Raw genomic sequence first — 24,613 nt, 5'->3', positions numbered from 1 at the left:
CCTCTTTTAGACATCTTGAGAAGAAAATCGAGCTTAGACGTGACAGCTAGTAACAGACAAGCCACAATAACTACACAGTCACCTCAGCAACTAGAGGTAAGTTCTTTATAAAGTATCTTAAGCGTCAATGGTGTTACAAAGTTTACTGATCGAGATTTTTATTTCTTTGATTTCCTGTAGGTGCAGTTTCTGGAGTTTGACTGGAGGTTGGCGTTTAAGGGCCTGGTTCCTCAAATGGCCCACTGTGTGAAAGTGGTTGTGGATGATGTTTGCACCAAGAGCCTACAGCAGGAGGAAACCTTTTATTCTTCAGGAAAAGCATCTGCAGTTCTAATATCCACACGTGAATATACTACCAGCAACCACCTGTACTCTGAGAGAGAAATGCCCAAAATGATAGCTCAGGTACTTTGAAAACGGCATTTACACAGTTCCTTTACACATTTGCATTTGCTTTACTTTGACCCTGAGAGCTCACGTACAAACAATGGAGGAAAAAATTTAAAGATTTATTGAGATGAATATAAGTCTTAAGTGAATAATTTATGAAGTTTACAAATCATGTGAATGGATGTGTAGTTTTTGACAAAGAAACATGGACATGGTTGGTCTACGATCTGTGAGGCACATTTATCTTACCCTCTCTCATCCTCATCCTTCAGTTGCATCTCTCTCCAAATCCCTTTTTAACACTGATTTGTGACCGTTAATGCTAACAAGTGTCAAAAATGTGTCTGTAGCCCACACATGTACAGCATATTTATGTGTAGGTCAACGCTTCTACGATGAGAGCTGCTGCAACTCAAAGGTTATGCGTGCATAAATTTGCATTCAAAAAAGAAGATATACAATATACAATATACATCCTCCTGGATGTCCTCTTTTGACTCATCTTACAGTCTTGAGCTGATAGTTGGTCAGAGTAGGGATTATTTGATATCTGGTTGGGTAATACAGGTAAAAGCGGGTGGGTGCACCCTTCAAACCTCACACACACCTACACACACACACACACACACACACACCTACACACACACACACACAGACACACACACACACGCACGCACGCACGCACGCACGCACGCACACACACACACACACACACACACACACACACACACACACACACACACACAAAAACAGGCCTCCAATGCACTTAAAACTTCATACCGTCTTACTCACCTTGCTGAAGTAGGCCTATTGGGATTCTAGCTTTGATCTCAGCTGGTTAAGGTCTCAGCCTGACTTCCACAAGGATATGCATGTGGTTGTTTTTTCTCCTTGTGTGTGGATGGGCTTGTGCCAGTGCTGTGGGTGTTAGTGATTCCTCCCCTGAGTCTCTCCGTCAGGCGGCTAATGCAGGGTGTTATGTCGGCCCCTGTCTTTTCTCACTCTCTCTCAAAGCTAAGCTTCTAATGACTACATGTACTGAAATATTGACTTAATTGTCCACGCGGCCATTGTTTCCAGGCCTTTTAACCCCCAATGGACGCTTTGAAGGAACAAATAGTGTAAAGAGACTGTAAGGCTGTCAGACGTGCACACATGCTGGAGCTATCTGACAGAATATCGAAGATCTTAATGAGTGTCCAGTCTACTGTATGTCCAGTAATAGAGAATAGACAACAGCTCTACTGCATGCCTGTTCATTGACCGATGAAATAATGCCATTTTTGCTTATTAGTACTCTATAATTTACACTTTAATTTTAATTGATTAAATGCCATTTTATTTAAACATCTTGCAGTCTGGGTTAAATATAATGACACTTACCTATTCTTGCAAAAACAACTTTATTGTCCGCTCAAACATTCTAGACAGTTTCAGAACTGAACTCCAGAGCTTCCAGGGTGAGCCTTCATTGTTTTTTGCCTTTAGATTGGGTATTTTATTTTGTTTAATTTTTTGTAGTCAACTATTTTTATAGGTGTCCCCCAGGGTCATCCACAACTCCAGTCTTCATTCTTTTCATTTCCAGTTTAATTTTCGTTTCATTAATTGCATCTTGTTTATTGTAATCTATGTTTCGTGTTTATGGACCCCATTGAAAATGAGATAGCACATCTCAAGGGGCTCTCCATTAATAAATGTTAAGAAACTAACTTCATTCATTTACATGAATTTAGTTACATTTTTATTGTTCTAGTTCAAGTTAATCGTTTGAACATGGGCCTTAATCTGAATTTTCATAGTTTTGTTTTGTGTTATGGAGGATTTTGAGTAGTTCAAGGGCTCAGAGATGGTTTTACACATTCATAAAATGGCCTGCATGCTCTCTCTTCACCTTTATTTGACCTGTTTGCTTTTTCTTCCTACTCAGCATGTTTAACTCCCCACCTCTCTGCCAATGCGCTGTAGCATTTCTGTTTCGATGTGACTAATATGATGCATGCCGTTATGGAATTAGACAAGTGCTGATGTCTCCTCTGAAGTAAAGGTTTTATTTGACCTGATACACTTTATGCATGTTCAGCAGTAGATTGGCGAGCTTGTCTTTATTGCCTACATTTGTATTCTAGGCTTGTAGTCATGTTTGCCTTTTAGCTGTAATGGCTGGCACAAGGTTAGGAAAAGAGCATGCATAATATCAAGCTCAATCTCAAATCTTTTGCCATTCTGTTACGAAAGTGTTCCATTATTTACACCTAATGAGCTCTCTTTTTCCTATGTTTTCTGACAGATTTCCTTGATATTGATGTCCTCTTGTCTTGCCTTCTCTCATAGTTCTGTGGAGCCATCATGAAGGAGCTGAATGCCTTACTACCGCTGGCAGCAGCCTGCAGGGACAGCTCTCTCTTGGAGGTTCGAGTAAGTTTTGTGGAAGCGTGCAGCAGGGCGGTGTTTGCCATTCTGGGCCGGGTTCAAGAGCGAGCCACTGAGGTACCATCCTCTGCACCTCTGCAGAATCTGCCTGCACTGGTGGCCACTGTCATTTACCTGAACCAGCAACTGCAGCACTACCACACCAAGCTCAAGGATTCAAATACGGTGGCCAAAGTGTAAGTGTGTCACACATAATAATGTCTTTTTATTTTATTAGTAAAATATTTCTGGCCAGAAACCACAATTGCAGATTTCTTGCCTGCGGGTCGGAGTCACCAATACACACTAATGGAATCACAAAGAAGAAGCTAATAGGCTAACGGGCAAAGCTAACTGCGGGCTAGTGCCACAGTATTTACTGCCAAGTTTGAGTGAAAAAGTTATCTCTATTGTGTAATTGGATGTACAATATCCATCTCTCCCTTTGTCTTTTCTGTCAGCGTAGTATTTACTCTCACAGACAATTAAGAAGTAAAATATCGTAACATGTTGCAACACCTGCAGTGGCGCTTATAACCTCTAGGGGCATGAGCAGTTAGTACTGCTTTAAAAGCATTCAATGAAATATTTCATTCAAAATGTCTACCAAATCTCCGGCAAAAGCATAATATACGCACGTGTAAAAATTCAAAAAAGCATTGTTGATGGATATCAAGGTAAAACCAACCTGCGACTCCTCAGATTTTTTGCAAAATACAGCTAATGTTTCTTTAGTAGGTCTTAAAAAACAAAGCTTCAGGGCCAAACATTTTTATTTCTTCATCCTATCATTCCTCATATAATAAAGGGCCTTACCCCGTGGCGAACAATGTGTTAAAAAAGGCAGACCAAGTATCCTGCTGATGGGGAAAGACATAAAAGTGAGTGACAGGTCGTAATGACACCCATATTGTGTCTACATTTGGTGGTTTTTTATGCCTCATAATCCTCCCCATTAACCTCTGCTCTGCACAGATCCCCTCTAAAGGCATCTCTCGTGCCCTCTCTGCCCCTGTTGTTCCACCTCTGGCCCTTCGCACCCCCACCTGCACTTGCTCTGTGCCCCCTTTGGTCATAAAACCTTATGGTTCCCCTCCCTTGGTTTCAAGCCCTCTGCCCCTCTGTTTAACTATTGCCTCCCTCTGGAAACTTTTCACACCAGCAAGACATAGCAGATATAAAATGTCACAGAATAAATCATCTACCCTTTCATTTTAACATGTCACTGTTCGAAAAGTCTTTTAATACATTATACAGTGGCTATATAGTATCTGCCAGAATGTTTCTTACTAGGCACTTGACCCCAACAGCCCTTGCCTTTGATCTTGATATTTTATATATAAATTGTGGTGAATTCTTTCTGTCAGGGAGTTTGTTCTCATATTCAAGGTTTTGTTTCCTTCCTGCCTAGACCCCTGACCTTGCTACCTATTCAAAAGTGCCAAGATGTTGCGGAGACTCTGAAAGAACAGCTCACTACCTACTGCATCCAGGTTTGCTCTACTTGCCTTCTGCAGGACGCTGAGAGCCACCAATGGGAGGACCCTAAGCCCTTCTACGAGGTAAAGCACTCAGTTTATCTCCAAAGCAAACCCAGTGTGTTCAAGACGGGAGAAACACCGGAGAACAGAGTCATAAAATGGTCCCAGTAGTTTCTCAGTCTAATTTGTTTTTTTGTTTCATTCCAAGTCTGAATGTTTGAATGCGACGTGGGTTAGCGGCAACTCTCTCTAGATTTAGTTTATTTTTTTCGCCTGCTTTTTTCGTTCTAACAATGCACTTCGCCTCCCACTCTGCCTCTTTCTAAGCAAACCGTGCTGCAGCCTGAGAACATCTGTGGCTTCCATGCTGCCCCCGGGGCTCCTGGGATTCAGCTGTGTGAAGTCTGCAGTCTACTCTGGGACTGTCTGGAAACAGCATAGGGCCCCTGGAACTCCCCTACCTTAATGCCCTTAAACCAATCTAAAGCTCCTCTCTCTTTTTTACTTTACCTCGCTTTTGCCTTTTCCCCCCCTTTGTTCTACTCTCTCGTACTGGGTCAGTGGTGTCAGACAGACCTGCTGAGTGCAGGTGGGTGCTTTTGTTCAGCCATGCCTGTGTGCAACTGTACAGATGAATGCATCTGTCACTGAACTGGAACAACCATGAGCTGTCTTCACTTGATGTGTGTATTGTATCTCCATTCATTTCTGTTAGAGGATGACAGCATTGGGGTTTCCTCAGATGGCTGAACTTTTCTCTATATTGCTTTCATTTGTAAACACCACATTGTCACGTCTACAGTGATTCACCTTTTTTCTGTATTTAATCTAATGACAGATGCCCTACCTGATGCGTATTTCTTTCTTTATCTTACACACACACATGCACGCACACAACTCTGTGATCATTTTCTTAAAACTTAAATCTGAGGAATCTGAGTTTAGAAAATAACATTTGAAAAGCACACAAAAAAAATTCATAAAACAACCACATATGAACACTGGTTCCCGTCTACTGTCTATAGTGATTTTTGCTTGGATTGCAAGACAGTAAATTTAAGCTAATAAGTCTTAGAAGTCTTTTTCCGCATCCGTTTCCTGTTGCTTTGTCATTGCCAGTGAGTTATCCCCACAGGGAGCGTCTTTATTGTTGACCGTGCAGTCTAAAATGAAAACCTGAACTGATACAACTCAAACCACACTTGTTGATTCTGAATGTTTCTGGTTTGGGTCCAAAGTCCACAGGCTGAGGACGGCGGCCTAATCCCGGACATAGATTTTGGTCACGCTCCTAATCAGCCACCAATCCCAAAATGACTGGCTTTAGGGGCTAGAGGAAGAGAAGAACAAAAGCCTAACAAGAGCCTAATGAGCTCAACTTTTTTTACCCTGTGATCTACAGTGTCGCTCATTCTTTGTAGACTAAATGCAGCTTTGTGTATATTGTGCGAAGATCATTTGTTGGATAATTTTCTATTCTGAGGTCTAGTTAGGGCCCTAAATGAATGTTTTAGCTCACTAACCAAGATGGTTATAGGTAGATAAGACATTGACCTATGTGTATCATGTTTAATTTCTTATTGTATGCAAAAATCAGATCTATGTATGAACACAATTGGCTAAAGTAGCCAGGGACAGTAAATAGTTACTTGCCAAAATATAAATCTACCAGTGCTTCTTTTTTCGCTGGCTTTCCGTCTTTTTCTTTCTGTACTTGTGCAGGCAGACATCTGTGTTATAGAGCAGGCCTGTTGTGATGTATTCTCTTCTTCGGGACTTTAAAGTAAATTCCCAGTTGGCGAGAAGAAACCCAGGTGCAGAGTGCAGGTGGCGTGACCACTGAGAAAAAGTAGTGTTGACAGACTCAACTTTATCTTTTTTCCTCCTTCTTTTTCTTTGACTATTTTTATCATACCGCCTTAGTTTTCTTAGCTTTGCTTCTCTGTCAAGGTCCATGGGATAATCTGTCTCTCTGACTAACCTCCTGTGTTCCACTTTCCTCTCATCTACAGGGGGAGCGGTGTTCCTTCTCAGTGCAGATGTGGTATTACTTCCTGTGTGGGCTCCGCAGTGATCTGTGGCCTGTCCTTCCTCCTGCGCTGTCTAAAGAGCTGCTTGGGAATGTACTGTCAGAGACGTTACAGTCGCTGCTGCAAAGATATGCTCTTGCCCGGCCTTCGTACAAGAGACAGCTGCAGATTAGGTACTAAAATCAACTCTTAATATAGACTGAAATCTGCGGAAACATACTAACTGACAAGTTACCTACCATGCCAATGTAATGTAAATGTAGTGTAAATTATGAAAAGAATACCAAATTGTGTTTGTCTCAAATCTCTGGTGCAAACAAGAAGCTACACTATATATAGAGCAACCACAAACTGCTTTTCGACTGCCCACAAGCAAGTGTAAAAACTTGTGGCCCTTGAATCAAAAGCTCTACAGTTCAACATTCTACTCTTCTACAGTCAGATGCAGGTAAAATGTATTTTTAAAAAGACCCCCAGTAAAATCCTGGCATATGTCAACCTGTTTCTAGATTTGTTTCTCAATTACTTAGTCAGGAACTATCGTACCCGAGAGTGTGTCAGTGTTCATTTCTGTGGTAACCTTTGTATTGAAGGTTGAAGCATGTTTTTTTTTCAAAAGCACGATAATAATTATAATATACCAGTGTATCATTCTTTTCACGGGATGTTGTCACATTCAGTAGCAATGTGATAACACAGAATTAAACGTTCTGCTTTTGGCTTTAGTTATTAAGACAGACATGTCCAGGCAATTATCTTAAGTACTATTCTTTCTTTGTTATTACTTACTTATGTATTTTCATATTTTATAAACATTGAGAAAAAAACAACAATCATGTATCACAATAAAGGGTATTTTTTACTCACATTAAATATATTTTTAATTCATGTTAAATGTACTATTCTACTCTAGGTGTGACATCACAGCCGTGCTGCTTTACGTGGAGGAGCTGATGTGGAGCGTTTGTGAAAGTCCCGAGGCCATGGTCCCCTTCTCCTCTGCATCAATGTCAAACCCAAAAAACAATTCCTCAAAGTGGCCCAACTGTATCCACAATTTGTGCAATCGACTCCTTACTGTGCTCATCATTGTCACTACCCCTCTTTCCACTGTGTATAGGTTAGTGTTGTAAATAAGAAATTGTAACTTGAAAAATAATGACAAAATGTTTATCAACATTCATTTTAATGAAGTTCGATTTTAATTAGAAGAAGAAATGTTTGATTGATTTTTGTCCCTTTTTATTAGTTATTTCGTTTTTATTACTCACAGGTGACAGAATTTACATGCGGGATATATTACACTCTTTATATTTCCTTTTCCTCTAGAGCATTTATTAATAATCCTGGCCCTGCAATACAGCCTGCGGAGAGCACTGTCGTCCGATGGCTTAATGCTCTGGACCCGGACCTCTTCACAGAACAAGTTTTAGAGTAAGTAAAACGTCCATACTAAAAGTTTAACAGTGTTTAATCAATTTCACAAAGAGAAAAAAAAAGAGAGAAAAAAACAAAATAGACACGTTGGCATTTTATCTTCTCCTTTGCTCCTAAATGACGGTATTTGTACAAATGTATTAGTGTTCATAAGAAACATGTGTGCAAAGAATCTACAGCTTTGACCTCTGAGGTGCAATCCTTCGAAAACTCTCTCATCTCTCTCGACGCCGCTCTCACCTCTCTCACAGCCGGGGTGATTTTATTGCTTTTTGATGGAACACAAATCAAGCTGACCCTCATTCTGTAACATTTAAGCCTTGGACCTCTGAAATTTGTTTATTTTTATGACCTCTTCATTTCTCTTCTCTCACCTGCTGTCAGCATGCCGAGGGCCCTGCCAGATAATGCAGGCCCTTTACATGTCAACTAACATTACGCTATTGCTATTGAAATGAAATCAAACGGAAAGATTTAAATCAACAGAACATATATTCCTAATTACAGTCCAAAACTGTATGCATCTTTTCAGAAATGCTAAACTTTCTCTTTGACTTTGAACATGTCCATACTAAATTCATCTGGGTGTTATGGTTCTGTAAGCTAACCCCGTGCTGTAGCTGGATAGATTTATCAGAGCAGTTAAAAGAGGATTTCTTGGGGATTTGCAGTCTCAGTGACATCATAAATTGCACTGTCAGATTTAGGCCTAGTTTTCTCAGTCAAGCAGCAGGGGGCCTCAGCTTTTTGGCTCAAATAGAATGGTTAATATCTGGACACACTACCCCTCTTTAGCCCTTAGACACTGCACTGGACACACTCTGCTCTTTCTTGTCATCAGAATTTATAGAGATGTTAAAAGTAAAATGCACGCATTCGCATATCAGCATGTATTCAGACTTGCTCACATACATAACCACAGCGGCAGCCACTAAAGGGTGTGTGCGCGCACTTACAAGAGCACACAGCAAAGATACGGCTCATTACCCACAGCTGGCTGCAGCCTCTTGGTTATACAAAAGATGTAGCAGGGGGGCACTGCTGTATATTCATGTATTTGGCTGTTTCCCAAATGTTAATTTGCTTTTAGCTGGCCAAGCTTAGGGCTGATTCTTGGTGTTCACATAGTGTATAATAAGTTTGAAAAAGAATTGGCAAAGTGACTGAATTTTATTTAATTTTTTCAACGTTAATAATAATAATACATTTTATTTGACGGTGCCTTTTATGTCACCGAAGGACACCAAACATTAAGAACGCAAAATACAAAATGTAAAATCACTAATAAAATCCCAATGCATGAGCAGATTTGCCTCAGATCCTCACACACACACAGAGATCTATTGTTATCTTTTGCTAACTTGACTGCCATGTGTACACTCACCTGACACTGCACAACTGTCAACTTTGTTATTCTTGTTTTTTCTTAGTGAAGGCCTCAAGGACCAGGCAGCCTCTGCATGTCAGTTAAGGTTGCTGACCTCTGACCCTGGAAATGATCCCAAGATGCTTCTCCGGATGCTGCTGTACAGAGACTGTCACCTGCCCAGAATGCTTCTGCAAAACTCTTGTAAGTTGGATTTCATCGTTTTTGTTTTTTTTGTAGCTTCATTACTGACCATTCTTAAAGGTATTTACCACATTAGTAAATTATTAAAGTGTAGAAAGATGTGTTGAGTCATATGTGCCATATTATACTTCGTCTTTAAGGGTCTAATCAAGGAATATAGACTTAAGATGAGGTTTCTCCATTTTATGAAGTTATCATCAGCATAATTTTTACTGTGGTCATCATCATCACTAAATCAATAGAGCAGTGTAATAAACACTCAACAGGCTCAGGCAGAGCATGCAGCTGACCTTTAAAGATTTTCCCTTTCTTCTTCTCTGGCAACAGTCTAACCTTTAAAGACTGTTGTGCACTCGCACATTATTTCACATTATAGCGACCTCATTAATAACAACTTTCACTGTCTCGTTCTCGCGCATGGTCTGAGTCCGGCTTCCAGGCGCTGCATTGCTTCTCTGCACGCTGCCGTAAATCAATGCTGGAAGCGCTGACTGTTGTGTGTTATCACGTTGACGGGCTAATTAACCAGGAAGCAGACAGACAGAAGAAACAGCTTGACTGAATAGCCACTATATACTTCAGTATACTATAAGATATACACCGTATGTGGCCTGCAATTTCTCATTCTGTGAAATGAAAGGTATTTGAGCTCAAAAGAACAGCCTGGTGCAATACCATTAGGTTTTAAATGGGGACTTTACTTTGTATAATTTATTGTGAGCTCTCATATACTGAATGGACCTCTTTCTGTAAATGAGTCAACTCTTTGCCATTTTTTTTTTCTTTAAAAATGTTATTTGGTTGTTTATGGTTTATTGTGTCCTTATTGTGTCACAACAGTGAGAATACACACTTTTGTCAAGGCCATTTACCTTTCAAAAGTAAGATACCAGTGACATGAGTCATATAATAGAGGCTAATGTACAACCTCTGAGTGCAATTTGCCAATAAAACAGAAAAAGGAAAAGTTCAAGTTACTGTTTATGTGAACACTAAGCCGGTAGGGTCCTTTGACTGATATCGCTGGCCCTATCATGCAGCACCTATTTTAGCTCTGTCATTTTAAAATAGTCCAATATTAGTCAGAACCACGTCCCGCTCCCCTCCATCACAGCGCCCCCTCATTGACGCCTTCGTTGGATACAGTCTCCTATTCAAACAGCTGTCATCTCCCACACAGCAGACTGACAGACCGCTGGATGTCTGCCACCTCTGGAGCGATGGGCCTCTCCTCAGCAACCCCTGTCAACCACATACACACTCACACACACGCACTTGTAAGGACAGAAGACACAGTCATCCATATGGGTTACACATGCACACACCTCCATCCTTAGCCCTTCTGCTCAGACACAACCCCCACAAGGACACCCTGTCAAAACCTCTTCCTTTTCACTTCCTGTCTCCATGAGCTGCCGATCCCACAGCCAGGGGCTTTGAAATGAGTTTCGTTCTGTTTTTCTGTTCTGTGTTTTTTTTTTTTTTTTTCTTGTAACACAGATGTGGTTCTTTCCTTTTCTAATCCACAATGCCCTTTGTTCACTCTTTCTCCTCTGTCACTTTGGGCAACCTTGATATGTTTTCATGCATTAAAAAAAAAACATATGTATTGCATACTATTTTTTCCCCCCTGTCAATAAATTCAGTTATTTTCTTTTACAAAATTGCCGTGTGTACTGTAGGTGTGTATGACCAAGAGCAATTGCAAGTCAAGTCCTTTTGGCTTTGACTAATTCAGATGTTTGATAAATCTTCACTCATTTATGTCTCTGTTTTTCCCCCTCAGATTTTTGTCAAGAGACTGTCATTGAAACATCCCCTGAAAACCATAAGGCAGGAGATGACTTTATGGTTGCGCTGTTCAACATTTTAATTTGCTTGAATGGCGTTCCAAAGGCCTTGACACAGACTCTTCAGCCGTACATGGAGAGGGCACAACTGTGGGAGCACCTCCTTACCCTGGCAGGTAAAGTAAATCAGCTGCCTTCATAAAGTTGTCCTTCAACATTCCAAATAGCAGACCATTACTTTAGGTGATTTAGAGTGTGCGTAAAATTGATGCGCATCCTATACCTTATAAACATGTTTTAGAATCCAGTAACTCCATCATGAGCGGTTACATTGACGCAAATCAATGTTTACTATCAGTTACACTCATAGCCTGGCTTATCCGAATTCCTTTCGTTTTTGGTATGTGTCCTGTTGAGTACAACTTTCTATGGTAAATAGCAGATTGCGTGATATCAAATATCCGGATAAAGATATTGTAAGAGTAGGGGGCTACGAATAAGAAATGGAGCGCGCTACAAATGGAAGAAGGGAAAAAAAACTCAATGTCATCCAATCATTGTTCATAATTCTCACAGGGCAATTAGTTTAATTATTGGACTGTGCCGGAGCTTTGCCATATAATTTTGGTTACATGATGCCCCCAGTCCCCCCCATTTTCCATTAAAAGTCTTCCATGAGTTAACTTTCATAGATAACACTGAGAATTTCTCTATTTCATCACTTACACTGCTGTTTCATCACACACTAGCTGGTTGTTTCGAATCAATACACCAGTCAATACAGTAGCAGGCAGCAGGCAGCATGAAGTCTGAAGACCGAGTCACTTTGAAAAATATGCCGTGGTCTCACCTGACACGGAATATTTCTCTTGAAAAGCTATATCACTTTCTGTTCCGCTCCCCACTTTTTGCAGGGGTTGTAGGTCACACATTTGTTAGGCGCCTCTGGAGAGTTTCCTGTGCTCCTATTGCCCTATCCATACTATATCATTTTCCTGTAGCCTTTGGGTTTACGGTCGGCATTGCAGACTGTAGAAAGTTTATGCCTTCCAACAATATGTTATAGCTGCTTTGACTTAATGGGAGGAGGATGGTAAAGGGCACAGCAATGAAAGGCAAAGAGCATTCGGACTTCTTTAAAGGGTTTCATTTTTTGTGTGACAAAGTGATTAGTACAGTTGTAAAGGAAATTGAATATTGTAGTCGTGTGATTTGCTTCGTCTGCAAATGCAAACATTTACAGTATTTTCCTTTTTTTTTTAAATTGTGATGAGTTTGGTTTGATCAAAATGAGGTCCATGTCTTCTGCAGTTGAAGAATTGAAATGTGTAGGGTGTATGGTGAGTGTGGGAAATACACCCCAATTAGTGACTCTGCTTTAAATCGTATTAGCAAACCATGTTTCAAATGAGTTTTCCAAAAGCTCAACAAAACTCTGAGATTATTTGCTGACTTGATTCTCTGTTTTAGATGCTCCACACTCTGCACCAGCAGTGATCCAATGTCTCAGAGAAAGACTCACAAAGTGCACCAATGGCCTCCTGGTGCATCTGGTCTCCATGGTGGTGAATTGGCAGGCCGCAGCTGATGCTGTTGTGGAACAGAACAAATGGGACGTGCCCAAGTGCCTCCTGGCCATAGTACCAAAGGAGTGGAGCTACACACAGGAGCCGAAGGGGAATGACAAATGTATGTAGACTAGCGATTGCGTCTAAATAAACTAAAAAATATGTCTCTACTTCAGGAATGTTTATGAAAATTAACTAGTAACTTTTTTCCGCAGCTCTCATTGCCTTAGTCATCCAAGCCTTGTCTCTAGTCTTCACTTGCCTGCCCCAGGTCATTGAAGCTCTACCTCTGTCCATTTGGTTGCTCTTCCATGAGGCAGAAAAGCACCTCTTTGAGTATGCTCAGCAACTCTGTTCTGCAGGCCTTTTGATATGGGCTTTGCTGGGCTGTTTCATCCAGGGCTTGGACGATACAGAGACACCAGAACAGATCACTGGTTTAGCTCTGAACCAGCAGGCAAAAGAGTGTTTGTCATTATTGGCAGAATGCCTAAGAGCCACCATTGGGGTTCCACACAAGGCAAGTCTGATTGATTAGTAGCACATTTTCTATTATTTAGTTTACAATCTGGAATACTAGCTACAATTTCTCAAAAGTCTGTGTTATGTTTATCATTTATATGTGTCTCAAATTGCCATTGTAATTACTAATTCTTTATACAGGCTGTCCCCCAACCCATGATGCATATTGTGCTGCACACCATTGAAGAAAAAACACCAAAGTGGATAAACTTGCAACTAAACAGAGCTAAAAAACGTTATTCTGACAGGTAAGAATATTTTAAGCAAAAATATGTTATACAGATATCCTAATGTCTAATAAATATTATTATACTAACTAGAGCCTACAAAAATAATCAGGCTATTGGCCAATTTAACCTTCCTCATCAGTGGGTGTAAACACCACTACATAATTTTGATTTACGCTGCTGGCTAGGGCTTGTCAGAATATTACTCTTCTTTCAAATTAGGCCTTTAAATTCTGATGTAATTTATCTGTGTAATCGTTTTTCAAAGAATGAACACAAACAAGATCAATGTATTTTGCCATGTTGGGTAAATGATGGACATGCTGTCTGATGGAGTGGCCTGTTGGTTGGAGTGATGGGAAAACAGCTTTCACTTTGGGCAGCCGCATGACCTTTGCTCAGCGCTCTGCAGCCTGTTCCCAGAAATTGTGTCTGGTCCCCCACTTCATCATCACAAACTCCAAGTGCATCCATCCTCATAAAAGGACAATATGTGCCTCGACTCATCACGTACAATTAAAAATAAAGAATGAAATTTACAATATTACTCACAAAATTAGGCTCGCTGCTTGGAAATGCAGCCTATTTTAGCTAACAGGAAGAGAGAATGTTTGTGTAAAAAAGAGAAACGCTGGCCTGGTGGAGGGTTAGAGGAGGGGCCTGAGTGGGAAAGAGGCAGAAGAGTGATTATGTATCACCTGTCGCAGGCATTCAGTGGGATCATTACTATTCATTAAACTAACCTTCACAGGGAAGTGACGCCTGCCTTGTAAACAATCAGAATACACTGTGAAAGAAGGGGGGAGAGGGGCGGGAATGCAATATTTCTGAAATACTGTTTTTTTCTCTGGTTGGTGGTAATTCAGTACAGGCATCGTGCTCCACGATGTCTTGAGAACCAGCAGTTTTCCTACTTTATGAAAAAGTACAAAGAGCCACATGTCCACTCAAACATTTGCCCTGCTTGAGCATTCATATTTCTGTTTCGCCATTCCACTTACCGACCCTTGCTGTCTCAACTGTAACCCCCTCACCATGCCACCCACCTTGTCTTTGCAAAGTAATTTGTAGAGGAGAAGATTATTGTTCTCCATCATGGTGACCCTGGCTGGGCTGACGGGATGCATACACAGATGAAGATGAATGCAGTTATTCCTTGGTGGAGGTCTGCCTCTTTCAGGGCACATTGGCCCTAATGACATGATTGATAGGCTGTCCCAAATCCGGAGGGGCCCTCATTAATCACCCCGCTGACTGAATCCAATCATCTGCTTCACCTGCACAGTGATGGACAGGAAAGGATACAGCGCAGGTGCTGACACGGATGCACAGCCACCATCACCGACAACAGCACCACCGAGCCGCCAGGCAAAAGAATGAGAGGGATGTACGGACAAGATGGGACTCCTCTTTCTTTTCCTGCTCTCAATGTCAAGCAGCCAATCGCTTCCTGACAGGCGACAGTGTTTCTGCCACCTTATAATTACAAAGGGGTAGGGAGTGAGTGCGGGCAAGAGAAAGCGAGCCAGGAAAGAGCGAGAACAATGACAGGAACTGTATGTGAAGGAGGATGTTTGATGGACGGTGGTATCATATCCATCCATACAGGAAGGGCAGGAAGATGATGCAGGCGCCTGCCAGGGCTCCACACCGCACATGCATGAAGACCTTGACACACACTTACACACTCACCATTCGAGCTTAAAACACACACACCAATCATTTTTAGTGCCCTAGCATTCTTCAGTCAAAATGTCCTATGTATCTCATGAATGGTAATGAAAACACAGAAAATTGTTCTGTTATCAGTCTGACAATAACTTTTGTTTTCGTTCACTTTTGACATGGTCATCTTTACCAGTTTATTACATGTGTGAAGTGTGTTTTGTGGACTGTTTGAGAGAAAACACATTTTAAATAAATTTGCCCTTTAGGGAAAAAGTTTCTATTAAACTTTCTAGTTTTCTATTATATTCCAAATTCATTGTTGGGAAAAGAAAAAAAAATGTTTTGGTTGGGGTAAAGTCACACTTGTTGACCTGTTTCATCTCATCTTTTTGTATTTTTGTATTTCTGTTTAATTTCTACTTTTACAATTGCTTTTGTCTCACTTGTCTTTCTTTCCCAGTGTATTTGAGCAAGAAGAGGCTAGTGGAGTGGCTGTGGCTGAACTGACTGAGCAGAAAATAGGCCTGATGCTGCTGGAGGTCTGCCACAAAGCAGGTGGCAGCGACTACCTGAGGCAGATCTATCACATCATCCAAGGCAATGAGGTAGGGAAACACTCCCTCTCCCCAGCAATTAGGTGGCTGCTGGCCTGAGGCTGCAGGCTGTTCACCAGGGAGAGACAGAGGACTGCTGCTAGTGCACACACACCCGCAAACACCCTCACACACACACTCTCTGATCCTCTGTTTTTTGGCTGACCTCAAGGGGCCGAGCCTACAGTGGTTTTCACACAGACAAGGGATTATAAAGGACTAAAGGGTAGTACCTCTTATATAAACCCCAGGAAGTACTGACATTAAAATCAGAATGAAACAATTGAGAATGTTTATAATATCATCTATATTGTATCGAACATACAGTATGAATTGAAATGAAATACTGACATGAATAGCATTTACATAATGAATCCATTTGAAAACAGCCCAGACAATTTAGATAGTCATGTGGTTTCTTAGGTTATTATAAGTTTCGCTGTACATGACGCCGGCTGAAACTCAAGCTTCACAAGGTCACTGTGTGGAGACAGTAACCAGGGACAGGTTGGGCTAGAGGTCAGGTGAAGAGGGTTGAGGAAGTGTCAAGCTGATGAATGGGAAGTTGCACTTACACCAGGGGTGCCATGAATGTTTCCACAAGCACTCATGCCTTGTTTAAAGGCACACTGCGTAACATTTGGCCATCAGTACAAAACATGCTCTTTATGACCAGCTCAACACAGAATATACTATTATTGCGGTGGGTAATCAAAGAATGGACTTGGATGAGGACATAACCTGTTTAAATCTCAAATTCTGCTGCCTTTACTCAACATCTCCACGGAGACGAGCTGGAAACGTACCCACTCCCGGTAAAGTTAGTCATGTCTTAGGAGAGGTGAGCCGCTCACAGCAAAAGTACACGTTTGTTTGTATTTTACAAGGATGAAAGCATCTGTCATAAAATAAATTCTTGTGTTTCAATTTTATTTTCTGGATACAATTTTACACACTGTGGCTTTAAGTGAAAGTGACAAAATAAAGCCATTAGCATTCATGGTATTTATTTCGTTTTATATGCATTTCATAGTTACTCTAAATAACACATAGTAATGTTTAAAATGACTGTTGTTTCACCACAGGAACTGTTGTTGTCTAAAATGAGTGGATGTTTGGACGTCGATTGCACTGTCTCCCTGGTGAACTTTGCCTTCGAACAAGAAGATCATTCGAACATGCAGCGTTTTGATCCCCTCTACCAATTTGACCATCTTGGCAAGAAGAAACTCGCTCAGGTTTGTCCTTTTTGTAGTTGTTATTCAGTCTGATGAAATACTTTTTGGAGTCATTTGGCATGTTAGTATAGAAGTTAATATCGCTTTTGTTGAAGGTGAGTGTATGCTTGGGTCTCTTGTAAGCTGGGTGCAGTCTACTGCTGTATCTGAAGCCGTGAGGTCAATCCAGGTCTTACTATTCTCTATAGGTTGACCTCTTTTCATGTAGAAGGTGAGAGAAAGAAGAGTGCTCTGAACAAGGTGAAAAGATCATTGTGTTTCTCTGAGCTGTTGAACCACGTACCCTCTTACCCTCAACATATTCCCAGAAGCGACGCTATGATGTTCACTTAATTGTTAAATTTTTCCCCCCTTCAAAATAAAAGGTATAAAACTGATACTGGATAAACAGTGTTCCAGAGCTACAGTATATGATTTTGGCATTAAGTCCGGGTGGAGCATATTGGTACATTATTTGTTAAGGTCATCAATATCACCTTTTAGCAAAGTATAGGTTTAAAATGGACTCTTCTTCCCAGAGAATGTCAATAAATTAATAAGTCTTAAAATGCAGATTTGTTCACCATGTTTCAGGCAAATGTGGTAAGTGTATACATTTAATGGCATAATTGTTTTTCTAAAACAAAACCCTCAGACTTGTTTTTCCTCTTTGTGCTTATCACAAGAGGATGCATAGCTTTGCATAGAAACATCCTATTAAGAGAATGATTAAAATGCCTTCTCCGCTTGAGGTGCTTGTGTTGTTTGTCAAATAAAATAGGGGGAGGAGGGAAGAAGTTACATCCATCAATCACCTATGAGGAAAGAGCAGAGCGGATGGATAGAGTCAGGGAATGAGTAAAGTTCTCCTCCTTTTGTCAATAAAACTCTGCCCGGAGTTAAGAGTGACATTTTGGCAATCAAACCAATCAGATTTTTATTTGCCTTCTCAAAGTGGTGCAGGCAGGAAAGAGAGTGTGTGTATGTGTGTGTGAAACTAGAAGAGAAGGAGTGGATAGAGAGGTTGAAAGAAAAGTGGTAGAGGGCTGGCTGGTTGCCACAGAAGGAAAAAAAGCAGTCAGAAGAGTAACGACTGCCTCCCAAAATTGATTTATCTTTCTATAAATGATGACTACATCCCCCCAAATGGATTTATAAATTAATTGCTGTCTTATTGGAATAAAAACCTTCTTGTGCGGACATGATTGATCGCCCAGTGTCAGTGGCCAGCGCTGGGGACCCCCCTCCTCTTTTGTTAGTGGGTCCCAGCTGGAGCGGTAATGCACTGATGGTATTAACCCTGATTAATAACTAACGATACACTCTCCTCATATATCAACAGAGCGCGCTGGTCGACTGGGCGTGGGACTGGCCAAGGCTGCTGCCAACGGTTCAGGGCATGAGTGAAGTCACCTTCAAAACTCTACTGGCCAACAGGTAAAACAGCCCTCTCACTCGCTACACCACTTTTAGGGACCTGCAATGGTTTATTCACCGTGAATGCACAAATTTCAGGTCAACATCCAATATTTGGATTGCAGTTTGTTTATAGACTCTTTTTTTTTTTTTTTAAATGTGCTAGTTCCTTTAAAATGAAATCACATGGTCCATGCAAAAGTGCTAGGGCTCCTGCGTGAAAAGGTCATTGGTGTTTTGGACGGGCTGATTGTACCTGACATGGCCCTCTTTGTGTTACTGTAATTTTTCTTGCGTGCGTTCATGTTATCTAAATTCTAAAATGATCAGAGTGCTTGATTATTTGCTATATTTACCCTCTGCTATTCAACCCATTGCGACATTATTGCTAATGGGAAGGAGCAGAAGCACATAATTAAGATACTGGTAGGAGTTTCTTTTGTTGTTTCTTTTATTTGTCAAGAAATATTATGCTTTTTCATAATTTAGATTTTAATTTCTAATATACATTGGTGCTTTAAGTATATTGCAGCTTACGTATAATTTTCCAGCTGTTCTGAGTGCCACTTTACAGCGTACACGTACTGTATATCATTTATGCCTCACGGTGAAGTGTCTATGTTAATACACTCTTTTACCATGACGAAATGATTGATTCGAGCACAGAGAGGTCTGCTCCCTTAGTCCCTTTAACACCAAGCGCAGAAGAGGACAGACTGTCTTTAGATGAAAAGTGGTTATCTCAGATGTTGGTCACCTGATTGAAGAGTTTTTGCCCAAGTCCATAAGCCCCCCTGCTCTCTCATGTTCGGCTTTGCAAAGAGCATAAATATTTATGCAGCTATGTGACACATATTAGATGGCAATACTTCAGGCTGTTCCCTGCTCTCCATTCACAGCTGTCACACTGCCAGCTATCAGGAGCCGTGAGGCCACTGCACCTTGTCTCCACGCCTACACCCAATCCATTCTAAATCACCGCCATTGTAACTCACCACACCTTTCTAACAAAGGGCAGGCTCTGCATCTGCCAAGGACACAGGTCTAATAAGGGTGAAGTACGCAACTCGCTGCTCTGCTCTGATGAGCTTGGTCGCTTCAGTGTCTCTGCACTTCCCACACAAGCATGTCATTTATACTTTCTCCTCTGTATATGTTTCTTTGTTGTACTTGACAAATACTGTCATTGCTCAACTGAAGTAAGTAAGTGTTGGGACATTCATGAATGGGAGCTGAGTGGAGGGAATATATTCAGATAAGTTGAAGACAAAGAGATCCGGGCAGTAATTTGAGTGACATTGTGACAGAGCCATCAATACTAACAAGGGATCAATAAAGAAGGCAGGAGAACATGGAAGGACTTATAAATAGTGTAATCAACCCCAATTTGGCTAGTTGCTTTCATATTATTTTGGGTGCAAGATTTTATGGTTTGAGGAGTGTCCTGTGATGCCGTATTCTGTGTTGTTTAGTCTTCTTCAGTGACTTACCTTACCCACGCACAGACACCTCCCTGTGACCTACTGGCCTGCAATATATTGTTACAGTGGCAGGATAGTTATTGTGCCCCGGGTTTATATCACATTCTAATGGAGCAAGGCTATGAGTTAAGGCCAGTAGGCTTTTACACTGGGACTATTAAATCACTGTTCAGATGACTTCATTAGGAGAGCGGCACACACGCTGAGACACTTGTGCTCGCATAAACACAGACTTTCACCCTGCTGCCTCCGTGGTGTTACATCTTGGCCCAGAGAAGGAAGCAGTGTATTTATACAAGTGTGTGTGTCCTTCTTTGTCACCTGTCACTTGAGTTCTCTCACCGCGATGCCTCATCCATCATCTGCAGATTGAGCTTTTCAGCAGAAACCAGACTGATTAATACCACCTCCCTGGACCCCCAGGGTTGCTTGGCTGCTGGGCTGACCTGGCCTCGTCACGTCGCAAGCAGCCTGTTCAGTAGGAAAGACTTTGCATCTACCCAACTTTTTGAGTTTTTTACTTAAGTAAACTAGAAAGTCCCAAGTTCAGCTACCACTAAAAACATGTGCAATAGTACATGTACAACCTGAATGTGTGTGAGTGAGTGGTTGGTGGCGGTCTCGCTTCTGTCAGTCTACCCTAGGGGCGGCAGTGGCTACAATAGCAGCATCACCACCGAGTATGGCGTGAATGAATAATGACTACAGTGTGGCACTCTGAGAAACTTGGTTACACGGACTTTAAAACATTTGCTGGCAGACAGATCTCTGCAGTGCATTATCTTAGCTCCGTACACACTTCCTTAATTGTCTTTATATCAACTTTGACACAAAGCAAGAAAAGTTTGTTTTTATCAGTAAGATTGACTAGTACTTAACATTTCACCTTGACAACATTGCACACCATGGATTCTTTTTTTTTTTATAATTCACAGATGGAAATGTGTTCGCATTTCCATACACTTTCAACTTAAATAGACTCTCCTTCATTGTGAAGGCATTGGCTCGAAGTTCTACAGGAATCAAGTGAATAGTTTCACTTAAGCCAGTGATCTGTGAATGGTTAGTTCATCTGCTTTGTCCTTGGTCACCCTTGAAATCCTGTCCTCTTTATAGAGCATTTGTTCAGTTTGTCACTGTATGTTCTTGTATGAAGCTGTCAAAGGCAACATAACCTTTATGTGTGTGAATTAATGGTACCTATGTCCCTTCTAGTTCCTTTCATGCTTTTGACTGTGAAACAAGGCCTTTGTGAACTGTAATTGTTTGAGTCATTTCATTATAGTGTATTAGAAATGTGGCTCTGAACTAAAGTCTGAAAGGAGATATATACAAAGGTGACTTTTTGAGCTGCACTGCTGTGTGTCAGTGTCATGGAGGTCGTCTGACCTGGTTGATAAGGTGTTGCCAAGCATGAGAGATGAAGCTTTGTGTGTCACAGGGCAGCTCTTCCACTCCATCATAAAAACCTGATTTCAACCAAGGACATCCATGCTAACGTCTGCAATCCTGCCCAGAGCAGCATAAGCAGCTCTGGGCAGAACAACAGATCTGTAATGCGCATAATTTTTCCTCAAATTTTACCATATAGATTTTTCATCACTTTTTTTTATGTCACATTGTCTATTGGATTTGGTAATTGAATATGGTAAGTTACACTGTAAGTACTGAACACTAAAGCATTTTCACTGCATTGTCTCATTGTTGCAGTTACCCCCAGGTCTATAACAATAGCAGTTTGTGGAAAAATGCCAGTCTGTGGCATTCTCTTGCTTGAGCAACTCCTTAAATTGCGGCGATAGACGCTTGTGCTTTCAGGAAGTGGGCAAACGCCATCTGTTCATGGGTGCTGCCATATGGCAAGCCTTTTCTTAGGGAATAAAATAAAAACAAATATGTCAGAATGTTCGTCTTCCTCCATGGACGCTGATCAACCAGGGGAGAAGCTGTGTCTGAGTGTGTCTGGATTAATGGTCTTACTTTATGCTTCGGGGAATGAGAGGCTGTGTTTCAATGTGTGAGTATGGTGTTCTTGTGCCTAAAGTAATGCATGCACTGATGTGCGTTTATGTACCTGGAAGTATTTTGCAATTTATCTCTGCTGAATAGTGATGTTGCCCTCACATCTCAAGCATGTGGTTGCTCCAGTATGTACAACATTAAAGACACAGAAGTAGAGCTTCAAGGTTAGCCACAGTGACATTTCATGGCTGCAGCTTAAAAAAAATAACATAATCACTCTCCATCATGCAAGGCCAGAAATTCAAAAGACTTGTCACTTTTAAAAACAAGAGAGTCTGATGTGTCATTGAGGAAGGGCTTCTTTCTTCTCACGTCGATCCCCTTAAGTGTGTCCCACCACTGACTGACAGCGTAGGATGTGAGTTTGTGTTTGTGTAGACAGAATACATCTTTTGTCTGCATACATACACAAGGTTTGTTTTCCCTCCACCAGTCCTGGTTGAGTGACACATTTAGGTTTTCATTAGCCCTAAGCAGGTGGCGGAGTAAGCTTTTGCACTGCAATTTGTTCTCATGTCTGGCAGTTTGCATACACATGTGTGCTGCGCCAACTTGTATACTGTATTCATCGTGGAGAGCTTACATGTGTCTGCCTGTGTGCGCGTGAATGCTCCACCCTTGCATTTCAGTGTGTGTGATATTTGGGGGTTTGCTCCGAAGGCGAATAAATCAGTGATGCCTGGGATAAGGCCGTGGCCCCTTCTCAAACTGCACAGACAAGCTGAGAGGCTCATTAATCAAACGGCCAGTCACAGATGTGATGGCTTCCACACAAACCGCCAACAGACTGTGAAAGTCACATCCAACAGAGTCAACTGTCAGCCAGCGAGGCAGACTGCGCTCTCCTCTCTCACCCCTGCGCCAACACTTTCCCCTCTGCTGTATTTATCTTCAGCCTCTCCTTACCTCCTCTCACCTCCAGTATTGCGCCTCTGTTCATACAACTGCTATTCTTATTCGGGTCAATCATCATTTCTCTTCACAGGTGGAATTGGTTCTTCATCTACCACTTTGTATATTGTCAGTGGTATGTCACCTGAAAGTTGGATCATGTCTTTACAGTTATGTTATTGGCGATCAAAGTTCATTACAGTGCTTTGTAGACCCTATGTCTTAAAAATTATCCAGAGGTTTACATCGTTTTAACTACATCGTGATTAGTAATTAAATACTACTATATCAGGTATAGTAGCCTATCTATAAACTGTAATGTCTAACCATTCATTAACAGTGGGGGCAGATCAAAAGGCCTCTTTTTGCTGGCTCTATTTCAGGAATTTGTGGAAGATCTGTTTTTGTTTTTGATCAAGCAAAATAGTGCTTGATCAAAATAAAATGAACATAAGATGAACTGGGATGTGGTTCATAGTCTATGGTGTGATGCTTGGATGTCATTTTAGCGAACTGCAGCCAGAATGTGACTGTCTATTTCAGTCCATCATTGCATTCTTCTGTTTTCAGTTTTAAATATCACAAACCATGTTAAAACTCCTATTCTATTGTTTTTATTGCTGTTTTATTGTTTTTGTTTGTTTGTTTGTTTGTTTGTTTGTTTGTTTGTTTGTTTGTTGTAGATAATTCATCTCTTGGTTTATCCTCTCAATAAATGCAAGTAAATTCTGGAGGTCACTTAGCGTTATGTAAAAGTTAAAGGGAAATGTTAATTTACAAAACTGCTACTTGCTACTAAAGGTAAAGGTAGACTTGTAATTGATCCAAAACCTGTTCCGAGTTTTAGTCAGAATGAGGACATCATCTGGGTTCTTACAACTTCCTGTGGGTTATTGCCCCCACCCCAGAGTTTGTGGTGGAGAGATTTGTTTTGGTGGTGCATCATGAGGTAGTTCCCTGTCGCCAGGCTCATTAGCCCATCGGCAGCGCCCAGACTGCCCCAGCCAATCGCTGCTCTCTGCCTGGCTCTGCCATTTGCATGTGGTCCAGGAAGAGATAATTAGAGGGATCTCTGCCTGTCACTGTTAATCTGAGACTTAGTGAAGGGCTGTGATGCCGACATGCTGATGGACTGACATGCTGTGTGCACATACACAGTACAGCGTCATAGATTGGCACAAGACATAAGAAATAAGTGCTACTGAGGAACCGCATGGCAAATGAAGGCTCCACTTTCAATGACAACTCCACTTTATTGTCAAGTCTACTTGTTATTCATGTTCGCTTTGTTGGTTTACCCAATTTCATTACAAATATGACTTTTTCAAACACTGAACTTGTCTTCTTTACAACGGACTAGTGGAATGGTTATTTGAGTTTGAACATGTTGACTCTGGGGCTGTTTACACTAGTCGTAGTGTGCTGTTGACACAGGTTTTAGATCCCTGTTCAGATAGTGTGCTTGTTGCTTCCCAAACAGACAGAATGCTCAGTAAGCCTTTTGAACAAGCCCAGCTGTCAGCCTTAGACTTCCGCACATGCACTCGCACACATCCCAACAAACGTACATGTGTGTGTGCTCATAGACTGGCACATACCCAGCCACACATGCCGACAGCAGCGGCACACTCCACTGATTGGCATGCCTCCTGTTTCCCCATAATTCCGACTGATTTATCCAATCAATCTCACTTGGAGCGCCACTAAAGCGTTGACTAATATTAAGAGTAGAACATGCAACAATTAAAACATGCTTCAGGTAATTACAGAGCCAGTTTAGCAGCAAACAACTGAAGCATTTCATACATTCAGCATTCTGTTGCCTACATGTGTGTTTTATTTGTACCTGTTTAAAAGTTAATCAGAGGGAATGAGCTACATCTGCGAAAGGCGACGCA

The 24,613-nt window shown here is 41.3% G+C and overlaps 1 protein-coding gene across 1 annotated transcript in view; it reads left to right on the top strand.

Moving 5' to 3' along the window:
* Positions 1–24,613, top strand: part of kiaa0825 (KIAA0825 ortholog) — a 98,017-nt gene that overhangs the window by 20,852 nt on the left and 52,552 nt on the right. Inside the window, exons 8-22 of the mRNA XM_079571908.1 lie at positions 11–96; positions 181–405; positions 2,725–2,999; positions 4,214–4,364; positions 6,296–6,486; positions 7,227–7,433; positions 7,643–7,747; positions 9,181–9,320; positions 11,107–11,286; positions 12,581–12,799; positions 12,894–13,198; positions 13,342–13,448; positions 15,556–15,700; positions 16,774–16,926; positions 18,248–18,342. Of these exons, the coding sequence (XP_079428034.1) occupies positions 11–96; positions 181–405; positions 2,725–2,999; positions 4,214–4,364; positions 6,296–6,486; positions 7,227–7,433; positions 7,643–7,747; positions 9,181–9,320; positions 11,107–11,286; positions 12,581–12,799; positions 12,894–13,198; positions 13,342–13,448; positions 15,556–15,700; positions 16,774–16,926; positions 18,248–18,342 (2,584 nt within the window). The remainder of the gene's footprint in view (positions 1–10; positions 97–180; positions 406–2,724; positions 3,000–4,213; positions 4,365–6,295; positions 6,487–7,226; positions 7,434–7,642; positions 7,748–9,180; positions 9,321–11,106; positions 11,287–12,580; positions 12,800–12,893; positions 13,199–13,341; positions 13,449–15,555; positions 15,701–16,773; positions 16,927–18,247; positions 18,343–24,613) is intronic.

This window comes from Gobius niger, assembly GCF_951799975.1.
Source record: "Gobius niger genome assembly, chromosome: 1".
NCBI lineage: Eukaryota > Metazoa > Chordata > Actinopteri > Gobiiformes > Gobiidae > Gobius > Gobius niger.
This window is presented reverse-complemented; position numbering and strand designations above follow the sequence as displayed.